This window comes from Carassius carassius, chromosome 4 (genome assembly GCF_963082965.1).
Source record: "Carassius carassius chromosome 4, fCarCar2.1, whole genome shotgun sequence".
In the NCBI taxonomy this organism is placed as follows: Eukaryota; Metazoa; Chordata; class Actinopteri; order Cypriniformes; family Cyprinidae; genus Carassius; species Carassius carassius.
Genome location: NC_081758.1, coordinates 16,877,511 through 16,889,817, shown reverse-complemented (window position 1 = coordinate 16,889,817; position 12,307 = coordinate 16,877,511). Strand labels below are relative to the sequence as shown.

The 12,307-nt window shown below is 39.4% G+C and overlaps 1 protein-coding gene across 2 annotated transcripts in view; it reads right to left on the bottom strand.

Annotated features, from left to right (window-relative positions):
• Positions 1-12,000, bottom strand: part of LOC132138424 (homer protein homolog 1-like) — a 31,039-nt gene extending 19,039 nt beyond the window's left edge. Inside the window, exons 1-2 of one of the 2 annotated variants that reach the window (XM_059547674.1) lie at positions 11,636-12,000; positions 1,993-2,149 (exon numbers count right to left, since the gene is read on the bottom strand). In XM_059547674.1, the coding sequence (XP_059403657.1) occupies positions 1,993-2,149; positions 11,636-11,640 (162 nt within the window). In that variant the 5' untranslated portion in view covers positions 11,641-12,000. Of the gene's footprint in view, positions 1-1,992; positions 2,399-11,635 lie in introns of those variants that run through there. The other variant, XM_059547673.1, reaches the window with a different exon arrangement.
• Positions 12,001-12,307: the final 307 nt, after the last annotated feature.

Genomic DNA, 12,307 nt, shown 5'->3' with positions numbered 1-12,307 from the left:
GCGGGCAAAATGAACAAAGCTTTGCTCCACTGACCGCCAGTTATTTTTACGCAGTTTGCATTAAGTAGTAATGTAGTAAAGCGCCGGTATTAAAAGGTGAAATTCAGTAAACACCTTATTGATCATGTATATTTTGTACATGCAAGCATATGAACCCAGAATGTAAACACAATGTGCAAAGTTTCATGTTAAATGGTTTCCCATAGAAAACCATTTAGTATTACTGTTTTAAATATATTAAGACAGTTTAATTGTTTTTACAAGGTTTGTTGCACTGTTTAATGATTTAAATATTGCTGCGGGTGCTTAATATGGATTGCAAATGGCCAAAACTTGCATTATGTTCACATACCTTTGTTTCATTCTTTTGAGAGGTGATCTAAATATTTACGGCTGTGAAACAGATGGAAAATTGATAGGCTTGTGCTGCAGTTCTATGGATGTTTTGCCCTTGAGGTCTTCAAGCCGGTCACGTGACTGAAATCTATCAATTGTTGACCTTATGGTATGTTTAAGGCCTACCCAAACTCAATATGGATCAAACAGGATCAACTGCTGATAAACAGTGTATGCTTGGTTGTGTAGGTGTCACAGTGCAAAGTGCACTGGTTCACATGTTATTTCTGTCTCTGAAACCAAAAGCTAAGGGGAGGGTTGAGCAACTCAGCTCACAAGCACATTCAGACATACTGTAGGCTATTTTAAATCCCCCTCTGCTGAAGCTTCGTAACTGCCGTAGGAATATGGTTATGACTGCACATGAAACATTCCATGTGATTGGCTTTCAAATCATAAAATATTTTTGAGATTTTGGTGTAATGGTTAAAAGCAATAGTTGAAGTGTATCCACTCCTGCAGGAGCAATGCTTGCGAATCATAAATTAATTGTTTCAATGGGTTTGTGATTTGGCGTACACAACCATATGGCTGATATCAACAGCGAGATTTCAGGAGAATGCTGGATGTACATGATCTGGAGTGGTCTGATTCCAAGTAGTGTGGACAATTACATAATCTACATCAAAATAAATGGGTAAAACTATGAAATACTTAGAGTAAACAGTAAGATGGTTGGATTTACTCTAGGGGATGGATGGACTTACTCTAGAGTCGCTTCTACTGTCTGTTGATGTTTCCTGGATTATTTGGCCATTACATCCACTGTTTAACCCTGCACAGCAGTGACCAATTCAAGTGCATGCTGCTTTCCACAGAGAAAGTGAACTTATTCACTTCTATCCAAGGGAATATGTTTGATAGCAATCTCTAGCAGATCAGTCCTGTGCATATTTCAATCTCTTGAGCCCAAAAGAGTCCTACTAATTTAACTGATGCATCAAACTCACATTCTATTTTTGAAATTTGGAAAGCATTATCAGGTGCTTTTCCTGGACAGAAGAGAATCCTTTTATCTCCACCAAGTCCATTGCAGTCCTATACACTCTTTAAAATAAAGGTTCCAAAAGGGGGGTTTACAGTGGCAGGACAACATTCCACCAGTGTCCTTGTTTAAGACTCTCATCAACAAACGACTGGTTTTGGGTGTGGGAAAGGGCACTTTCACTATTTTTTTTAAGTAAGCACTGCACAACAATTTATGTGCTGGTTGTTGCCTAATTAGAAAATGAAGTAGATGAATATCATTTGTGCTTTTTAAAACTGTATGCGACAACAGCGGTAAACTCGTGCGCATGTCAAAAGAGTAAATCCCATCAGAAGCTTGTGACATATAAACATGCATATCAACCCGATTCCTTTATTTAGCATTCATGTAAACACTACGTTCGAATTCATCAATCAGAATTAATTCATTCCAATGGAAGCAAAAAGTGTCCATATAAATGCACCTAGTGATGCCATAAAAGAAATTTTTTTGTGAAATGGAAAGGTTCCATGGATAATAAAGTTTCTTCATAGAACAAAAACTTTCTTTTTAAGAGTGTAGTACCAAAAAACATGAACGAACAAAAATAAAAATAAAAACCACATTACCTTAGATCCGTCCAAGCTGATGATCCTGTACACGTTCCTGGTACTGTCATAGAAGTAAGATACAGTGACCGCATGCTTGCTGGTGGGCATCCAGTTCTTTTTAGTGTTGGGGTCTATCTGGAAGACATGTGCCCGGGTGCTGTAGATGGGCTGCTCCCTGAAAGGCAGGAAGAAAAAGTGGTGAACCTCTTTGTGCCTAAGCACCGTCGTCTCTCCAATTCCTCCTGGTGTGCAGGAACGGCCCGGTAGCCGGATCACCATTTCTTTAGCCTCCATCTTGCTGCTGATCACTACTGTTTGAACCCAGGTGGAAACCTGGATCTGTCCTAACCAGTCAGACACATTGGTGCCCTGCTACCAGTGCAAGGCGCCATTCAATGCCCTGCTGATATGGAAATGCCAGCTGTTTGCCTGAGGCCGTGTGGGACGGACACTAAATATAGTCAGGGACGCAGTAATCTGTGCAGTCCCACCCCTATTGACCTGATCTTTGCTGTTGGAAGTATGTTCGCACACATTGGACCACACTTAGAGCATATAAGTGCTCTTTTCCCACCCAGCCTAGCTCAGATAATTGAACACAGATGAAGATAACATAAATACTAGATGTGCATGACTTCTTTTAGTCTAAGAACATGAGTGGATTTCATAAACACCCCAGTCAAGTTTTCCAATTTTGCATTTCAAGGTTGCATTAACAACACCAACAATAGACAAAGATAGTGTATGCAAAAAAAAAATTATTTTTTTCATTTACTCACCCTCATGTTTAAGCCTGTATGACTTTATTTCTCTGCAACACAAAAGATGATATTTTAGAGAAGGTTTCAAATATTTTTGTCTACAAAAGTCAGCGGGGTCCAAAACAACACTCCATTTACTTTCATTGTACGAACAACTAAAAACACTAAGACATTTCTCAGTATATCTTCTTTTGTGTTCAGCAGAGGAAATAAATTCATACAGGTATGGAACGACATGAGGGTGTGTAAATTATAATAGAATTGTCATTTTTGTGTGAACTATCCCTTTAAGAAATTAGTCATCTTGGAGGCCATGCACAATGCAATTTTTTTGGTGAACATTATCATTCCCTTGGGCAACAAAAGAACAGAAAAGCACATGGACCACAAGCAGGATGGAATAATCACTCTCTAGAATATTAGGCAATCATCGCGTAAGAGAACAAAGGAACACAGGAGTCCAAGTCAGATAAGCTGTCTCACTCTGAACTTTTCTCATTCTTCTCAATACAATTACACATTTATCCTCATTCCAAGTGATACATACATGTCATCAGCAATTACCATTCACAGCCAAAGCTGAACTGTGACACTTCCCAGTAAGGTTCAACTCGATAACATTAGTTATACATGAGGTATCACAAATTAACAAAGAACAACTCTTTTTCCAGCATTTATTATCAGTTAAAGGTGCACTATAGAAAGGTGCACTATCTTCAGGGTAAACATTTAAAATTTTCCAAATTGAGCAAGTACTGTATACTATAAATTAGCTGATTTTTTTTTACTCTGATTTACTATGGTAAGCTAATGATGATTTTTAAGTTGGGATTTTGGAAAATTTCAGGTTTACTTCATTTAGTAGCGAAGCACAAAACAACTTCGCAAGTGTTTTGCATACATAAACACAATATGCTGTGCATATTTAAAGTTTTTCCATCTTATTTTTCCACAGAGAAGTAGGCCGTATCTTGTGAATGTCCGAGCCACTATAGGTAAGTAACTTAGAATAAAAACATGCAGTATAATTTTAAATTATAGGAACCACAAATGCTACATTTTAAATAATATGATAACAAATACCAGTTTGCAACATCAAGCATTTTTTGTGTTGCTAAAATAACAAAAAGTTGATGACACCAGAAGCCTCGTAGAAGTAAAAGATGGGCATAACCACTCTTAAGTAACTCTTAAGTAACTCTTAATGTCACGATGACATTTATTTATTATTACACAGATATTTTCTTCTGCGTTGTGACATACATTCATGTTTCATGGATTACTGAAAAATAAAAAGTAAAAGGCAGGGACTTGGTTGTCACTACAGTGTGTGGAATAATCCAAATGTCAAAAAAGACAATAAAGAAGAGGCCAATATCTTTTAATTATCCAAATAACAGGGCAACATACACACAAGCTAATACAAACTTACAAGACTGGACATCAGACAGATACAAGAGGGCATAATAATTACACAGCAGGTAAGGGCTTAATTGATGACGAGTAGGTGAAACAAATCAAATCAAGACATATGGGGAGCAACTACGTCACAGAGGACATGAACACCACAAAACCGTGACAACGAGTCTAGTAGACAAGAGTGGGCGAAGGGATGGTGACCAGCGACCGGAGACAACAGAGATGAGAGGAGATGGCGAAGGGATGGAACATGGAGCAAGCAGGACTGGACCAAGGTGGAGCCGGATGGACGAGGGAGCCCGGTGTAGCCTGTGGGATGGTGGGCCACGATGGAAATGAGTGAGTTAGGACTCAGGAGCCAAAGCAGAGCTGATGGATCAGAGGTCCGAGATGGAGTCAGGGATCCTGTGGCTGGAGGCAGAGACAGGGGAGCCTCGTGCCAAGGCAAAGCTGATGGTAGGAATCCCTGATGTGGAGATTCAGTAGGGTCAGGGCTGGATGAAACCAGCTAATAATGACTGAGAGTAACCAGCGAAAACTCAGAATATTCAGGACTGGACAAATCCAGCAAAGATTTAATAAATACATGGCTGGCTAGAACCATAAAAGACTGACAGGGCTAAGCAGAGATGAAGGAAATAAACCTGGGCAGACTCTGCGCTGTGTCCTCCTCTAGCACTTTGGTCGCAGTGGGCTCTGGCTCTGCATCTGTAGTGGGCTCTAGTGATACTGAAGTGATAGTCTCGCTGGTGGAAGTGCTGGCTGGACTCTGGTTTGGGAGTTGGATTGGTGAGATCCTCGTCGGCATCGAAGATGGTGAGTGGTGAATCATTGCTCACGTGCACCCACTCCACAAAAGCCGCGCAGCTCCCCTGAGGACCTTCCCTGGACAATCTAGCCTTCGTGGCATTATTAAGTCCCATGTGAAATAATATGTGATCAGACATTAATCTGGGTAATGAAAACGGTAAGCAAGGTCCAAAAAGTCCTACAGTATGTATGGTCCTCAAGGGAGTGTTCCTCCTGCTCCGGCAGGAGGAGAAGAATGGCAGGTTTGTCCATAAGGCAAAAAACAAAAACAAAAAAAAGAATCCAACAAAAAATGGCACTATATTTCGGGTCTGGTCTTCTGTCACACTATTGTGTGTAATAATCCAAAAGGCAGAGAAGATGAAGAAGAAAAGTTTAACATATTTTAATTATCCAAATAACAGGGCAAAATCAACACATACATGCTAGCACAAACTGACAAGACAAGAGGGCAAAATAATTAAGGGCTTAACAGATGACGGGCAGGTAAAACAAATCAAATCAAGACACATGAGGAGAAACTAGGTCACAGATGACATGAACACAACAAAACCATGACCTTGGATCTATTCACTGGTTGTTGATTGGATTTTGAAATGTGGGCATTGCACTATTAAAAATAAAGTTCCTTCCTTTACATTCACTGAACCTTTCCACTGCACAGAAGGTTCTGTATAGTGGAAAAATAATCTTTAGATGTTTATCTAAATGTTCTTCACAGTAAGACAAAAATACTATTACAATTTTAAGAACTGTTCATTGAAATGTTCTTAAGGGGGAAAAAAATCAAGCCACCCTTTTGGAATCATTATTTTTAAGAGTGTAGGAAGTAACATTACAATAAAGCATGCTCACTGGCCCTTCCCCAACATACTACTCTAAAACCAACTGGCCTCTAATCAATATCAAAGGTCATCTGTCTTAACTACTGTATACTCAGTCATCAGCAGATGGAGCTTTTCCATACCATTCCCATAACCTACACTCCTCTGACCCAATTCCACAGATTATACCCTTCAAATCCCAGAAAGAATCACAATCAATCCCAATAAATTCCATCCTACTTATTAAAATATAGGATCAGAAGTGGGAAGCATAGAATGGAGAAAGGGGGAAATATCCCAAGCACAGATACAGATGGTTTGTTGCTTATAGTCCTAGGATAATTAATCACCATATTCAATTACATTAGCGTGCTTCTAATCAGCTGCTGCTGGGATGATGTGCAGGAATGTGAAAAACGAAGATGAAGGATAAGAAGCAGGGAGACCATAGTTGGGGTGGAGGACAGAGAGAGCTGAGGAGGGAGAGTATGGAGAAGTGCTTTCACTGCATCATGGAGGTGGAAAATCTCTGAAGAGCATCAAAGGCTCATTGCATAATTAGCATTTAAATTCGATTAAAATTCAGTTGCAGGCACCATACATGGGTGTATGGGCTTTTTTGTCCATAGGGTCATAACCATTAAAATGTAGTAATATAATATAGGTTTATATTGTGAATGCAGCCCATTAGCTGAGATTAATACTTTGCATATTTTACTCTGTTCTGACTTGAACTTTGAAGTTAATATACAAATGCCAAGTGCAAAGAGGACAAGTAAAGGAAATGAATACAGGCATCCTTAAGGAAACAATAAATAGACTCCACATTAAAGAAAATTACTTAAAATGAGTATTGATGTTTATAAATGAATATGCTTAGGAACTTGTTTGGATACCAACTTTTATAAAACAGTTTCTTATTATAAATATCTTTTGTGACAAACATACTTGGTGTCCACCCTCAGAAAGATGGGCATCTCTGGAACAGCACTCCTGTGGGTTAAGTCCTACCTCTCTGACAGATCCTTCAGTGTGTCTTGGAGGGGTGATGTTTCAAAGTCACACCACCTTGCTACTGGGGTTCCTCAAGGCTCAGTACTTGGACCACTTCTCTTCTCAATCTACATGACATCATTAGGATCTGTCATTCAGAAGCATGGCTTTTCTTATCACTGCTACGCTGATGACACCCAACTCTACCTCTCATTCCAACCAGATGACCCGACGGTAGCTGCTCGCATTTCAGCCTGTCTGAGTGACATCTCTAGCTGGATGAATGACCATCACCTTCAGCTTAACCTTACGAAGACAGAACTCCTGGTGATTCCAGCTAACCCATTGCTTCATCACAACTTCTCTATACAGCTGGGCTCATCAACCATTACTCCTTCGAGGACAGCTAGAGTTGTGATGGATCATCAGTTAAGCTTCACAGACCACATTGCTACAACTACCCGGTCCTGCAGGTTTGCCTTATACAACATTAGGAAGATTAGACCCTTCCTGTCAGAGCAAGCAACCCAACTTCTTGTCCAAGCTCTTGTTCTCTCCAGACTGGACTATTGTAATGCTCTCCTGGCGGGCCTTCCTGCATGTACTGTCAAGCCTCTGCAATTGATCCAGAATGCAGCAGCGAGGGTTGTCTTCAATGAGCCAAAGAAAGCTCACGTTACTCCGCTCCTCATCAGGTTACACTGGCTACCAGTAGCTGCTCGCATCAAATTCAAGGTACTGATGCTAGCCTACAAGACGACCACTGGCACAGCACCAACTTACCTAAACTCATTGGTTAAATCTTATGTGCCCTCCAGAAGTTTGCGCTCTGCAAGTGATCGACGCCTTGTGGTACCATCCCAAAGAAGTTCAAAATCACTCAAGGACCTTTTCCTGGACTGTCCCCAGCTGGTGGAATGACCTCCCAATCTCAATTCGTACAGCTGAGTCTTTACTCATTTTCAAGAAACAGCTAAAGACTCATCTTTTTCGCCTGCACTTAACCAACTAACACTTTTCCTTTTCTTGTCTTTTAATTAAAAAAAAAAAACCTACCTATGCGTTCTATACTAGACTAACTGAGACTTGTCATGGCACTTGTATACTGTTGTTGTTCTCTTGTTGACCTGACTGCTTCTATTGTTCTCATTTGTAAGTCGCTTTGGATAAAAGCGTCTGCTAAATGATTAAATGTAAATCATTCATAAAAAAATAATCAAATATATATTTATTAAAGTACAATTGTTACCGTTTACGCTGCCGGAAGGAACACGGAGCCGAGGATACACGAAATAAGGCTTTTATTATATCCAACACATGGAGCACAGAGGTAGACACACGTAAGTGGATAGTAGACCCGACAACACTGAACTCAAAGGACAAGGATTAAGTAGAAGGGATAATTGGGGAAACACAGGTGGATGGCATGACTAAATTAACAGGGACATGGAACACATGGGGAAATGAAGAGACACACCTGGAAACTAATCAAACCAGACACGGAAGACAGAAACTGGGTCACAGGGGCAAAAACACACAAACTGAGTCCAGATATGTAACATTACTCCCCCCTCCCGGTAGGTGCGTCCTCGCACCGTAGAAACAACAGAGGGAGGCGTGGGTGGGAACTTGGGAGGAGGTTCCGGTGGAGGACGGACTCCCAGGAGGGGGCCAGCAGACAGGGACCATGGAGGGAGGAGCCAGGGAGGAGACAGGAGGGATCTGGAGCAGGAGGCACCCAGCAGGGCCCAGGCCACAGCCATAACGGCCCAAGGTGGGGCCGACGGTGGAAGGAGCCATGGAGGAGGAATGGGCGCCGACTCCAGGGATTCGACCCACGGCAATGGAGCAAGTGGAGGAGGAGCCCGAGGGACATGGAACACATGGGGAAATGAAGAGACACACCTGGAAACTAATTAAACCAGACACGGAAGACAGAAACTGGGTCACAGGGGCAAAAACACACAAACTGAGTCCAGATATGTAACAACAATATAAATGCTTACAACTGTAATAGTATTGTGATTGATGTGCATTAATTAATGCTTTATTTTTTAATGACTGAAGTGAATAATAATTTGTATATACTGTACTTGACCAGTATATAATTTGTCACACATAACATATTCAGTTATTAGCAAATATTATGTTAAAATGTTGTATTTTTATAGTAGCCAACAGTATAAGTGACAGGATTTTCATATCTTGCTTGGTAAGATTTTTGCATTTTATGTTTTATCAATTCATGGTTAAATGTCAACCACCCACACAGAAAAATAGGATGGTAGAACAACCTGGATTTATAAAAGGAAAATTAACGCTCAATTTCATTATGAATGTTTCTGAAAGCACAAACCCTTAGAGCAATCTTAGAAAATGTGGATCACTTAAAATGTAGTTACAAGCAACTTAACAATTCTTTGCTTGGTTTGAACACATTGATCATACAATCCATTGGATTCAACAGTCAAACGTATCTCAAAGCTAAGAATGTACAATGTTAAATGTCAGTGATAGTCAATTATATAAGGAATCAAACATAGCCCAGCTCTATATTAACATCAACACAAAAGTGAGATGATTTCAACCCACCACCATCCAGAGCTAGCAGTCTATTTCATCCACTCCTTACTGAACATCTGTCTTTCTGGCCAAATAATGGAGTGACAACAAAGAAAAAAAAAACTTCTGCCACACTTCAAGCTTGAGTGATCTTAAATGGTGTGTACAGGTAGAGGACATACAGTACATGGATAAGTTATTTTGTTTGTTGCATAACCTGGCTGGAAGGGTAGCAAGATCAATGTTTCTTTTGATCTTGAAATTCATCTGTTTTAGAACAAATCATTTACCAATATTTATCACTTTAATTTCTGAATGCATTTAGCAACAGCCGCTATACCACATTTGTTTTGTGCCACCCACTTTTTTAGCGGCGTTGATTCTGGAAATATATTTTCCATCAAATTTTCCCATCGGAAATGTAAAAGTATAATGAGCCATGATCCAAGCCACATTTGAATCACAAAATTACAATCTTTTATTTGACGATTCAGACAAAAATACAAAGGTACAAAGGTGCTCAGTGGAATGGTTTTGAGGGAAAGAACTACAAACTACAATCTATTTAATTTTAATAAGTTGTTGATTATATCTATAAACAATATAATTTATTAAGTTTATTACAAAATATGCATGTGTGTGTGTGTGTGTGTGTTTATATATATTTTTTTCACTCCGCCCCTCCTCTTCAGACTTAATGCATACGCAGGTTGCCAGATTGACAACACCAACAAGAACCAGCACACTTGACAATGAATTAAATTAAATACGCCGTGTTTTCCGCCAATTGGCAACTCAGGTTGCCAAAATGCAATTAGGTAAACTGGCAGTTGGTGGGTTTCACAAACCAAAACAACGACAGACATTCCGGCCCGGAACGCACATTTTCAAAGGAGAATAACTGACTATTATAACTGATAATAACTTTAATAGCTGATGTTTCTTAAATATCTACAAACATTTAATGGTATTTTTATGCTTTTGTAGAGTCAAAAACTTACATAGAGCACCTTTTGTGTTTTAAGAGCTTGGGGAGTACGATTCGACTACATCGAGAGATCAGTGAGATCAGTGCTCTTTTGGTGTGATTTGTTGGCTGTGACTCTCTGATTGGTGGACTATTCTGTACAGCATTATGGGTGATGAAGTATTTCACCATGAATTCCACTTTTAAATAAAATTAAGTTGAAATAATGCAAACAGATGGCTTCAACAAAGGCATATACCATCGATTAACAACCTCATAGCTCACAGTAGGTCTGCCTTCAAGTTAAAAATCAGTTTGTTTATGGAGAAAAAGTCTTCCAAGACCAGACCAGACCACACTCTATTACCTCCACTACTGCCCTAACAACAGATGTTCAGTAATGTTAACAAGCATACTACATAACAATCAAACACTTTACAGCATGTAGTAAATTGAATTGTGCTGCTGAATTGAATAGGAAGTGGGAATATTTTTCTCCAGAGTAATGCACTCCCTGAAAAGCCCTTGAATCTTTCAATGGTGATAATTTAATTAAGAATGAAGAAGACTGGCTTTAAAGCAATTAAAGATTTTTTTTTTAAGATCTTTAGTTAAATAATATGCTTTTCCACCACAAGAAATCAATCAATTATGTGATAAAACATTTCAAATTAAAACTTCCAGACACTGATCAAAGACTACCCTGGGAAAATCTTTTAGAGTCAAATTTTTAAATAACTTCATACTGGCAATGAAAATATTTTAAAATATATTATTAATTATTTTAGGTCAGCCTCCATCCCAGCTTTGGAATGTCCATGTACGGATATATCAGATGCCATCACCAATATTAGCTCCAAAATTGCATTGATGAGGCTGAGCCATTCAGCGATGCTCTGCTGAAATGTAGATTATGTAAGAATGACGAGATTAAAGGCCTTTGGCACTGCAGCACATCACTATATGAAATTAGCTAATGTTCATTCTCATTCAGAGTCCAAGCTTGTTATCATTCACAAAAAAAACTATATCATAGTTCATACACAGCTGACCAACAGACTACTCTCAGTGGTCAAAAATGGCTCTCACTATCATATATATATAATTATATACACATAATTATATTCATTCCATAATTATACATTATATAGATTAATTTTCAAATTCATACATTCCTATGCAGACTATAATGGACAATAAAGGCGTTCATGAACATTAATAGCTTCTCTTACATTCTGCCCTGTCTACATAACACCGGTGATAAAACGATCATGCTCTGAGACGCCAATTCATATAATAGGTTTCGCCATTTACAAGCACCTTACCCCATGTCGCTGTTTTTCCCTCCTGAAACGAGATGCGATTTGTTGATTACCGAGCTTCTTCTTCCAGCTGAATGTGTCGGTTCTGGATGCGGTGCGCGCGCTCAGTCACATTATTTGCAGCGGCATTCTGCGGCTCTCATCACGCGCGCTGTGTGTAGGCTGTCTGGTGTCAGATTCACTGAATGGATCCCACGGCGAATTGCCCACTAATACTGGCCAATTTCAGCTAGTTTGGCACACGATGGGCTCACCTCGCATCTCCGCGATTCGAAAATGCACCTTTATGGTAATTTTGAAGAGCGCGAGGTAACGATAGCGCAGGGGTGAATCAAGAGCCGCTGCCTCCCTCTCGGTGGGCGTGTGGCTCTAAAGATGAATCTACTGTACTACTGTCAATCTATGATCATAATAAATACCACACAATATCCCACAACAACGCCCCCTGGCACGCACAAAGGATACGACGATCATCATTATTACATTATTACATTATTACGATAATTAGCCTGTCATTGTCATAATTTAATGAAAATGACTCTGAAAATGACTTCTGTGTAGTTAAAACTATGAAAATATCGTATGAGAAATTAAGAGTTATCCTTTCGTTTCTAACATTTAAAAAAATTGTTTACTCCAAGTCTAATAATTAAGGGTAATCTTTTAATTGGCATT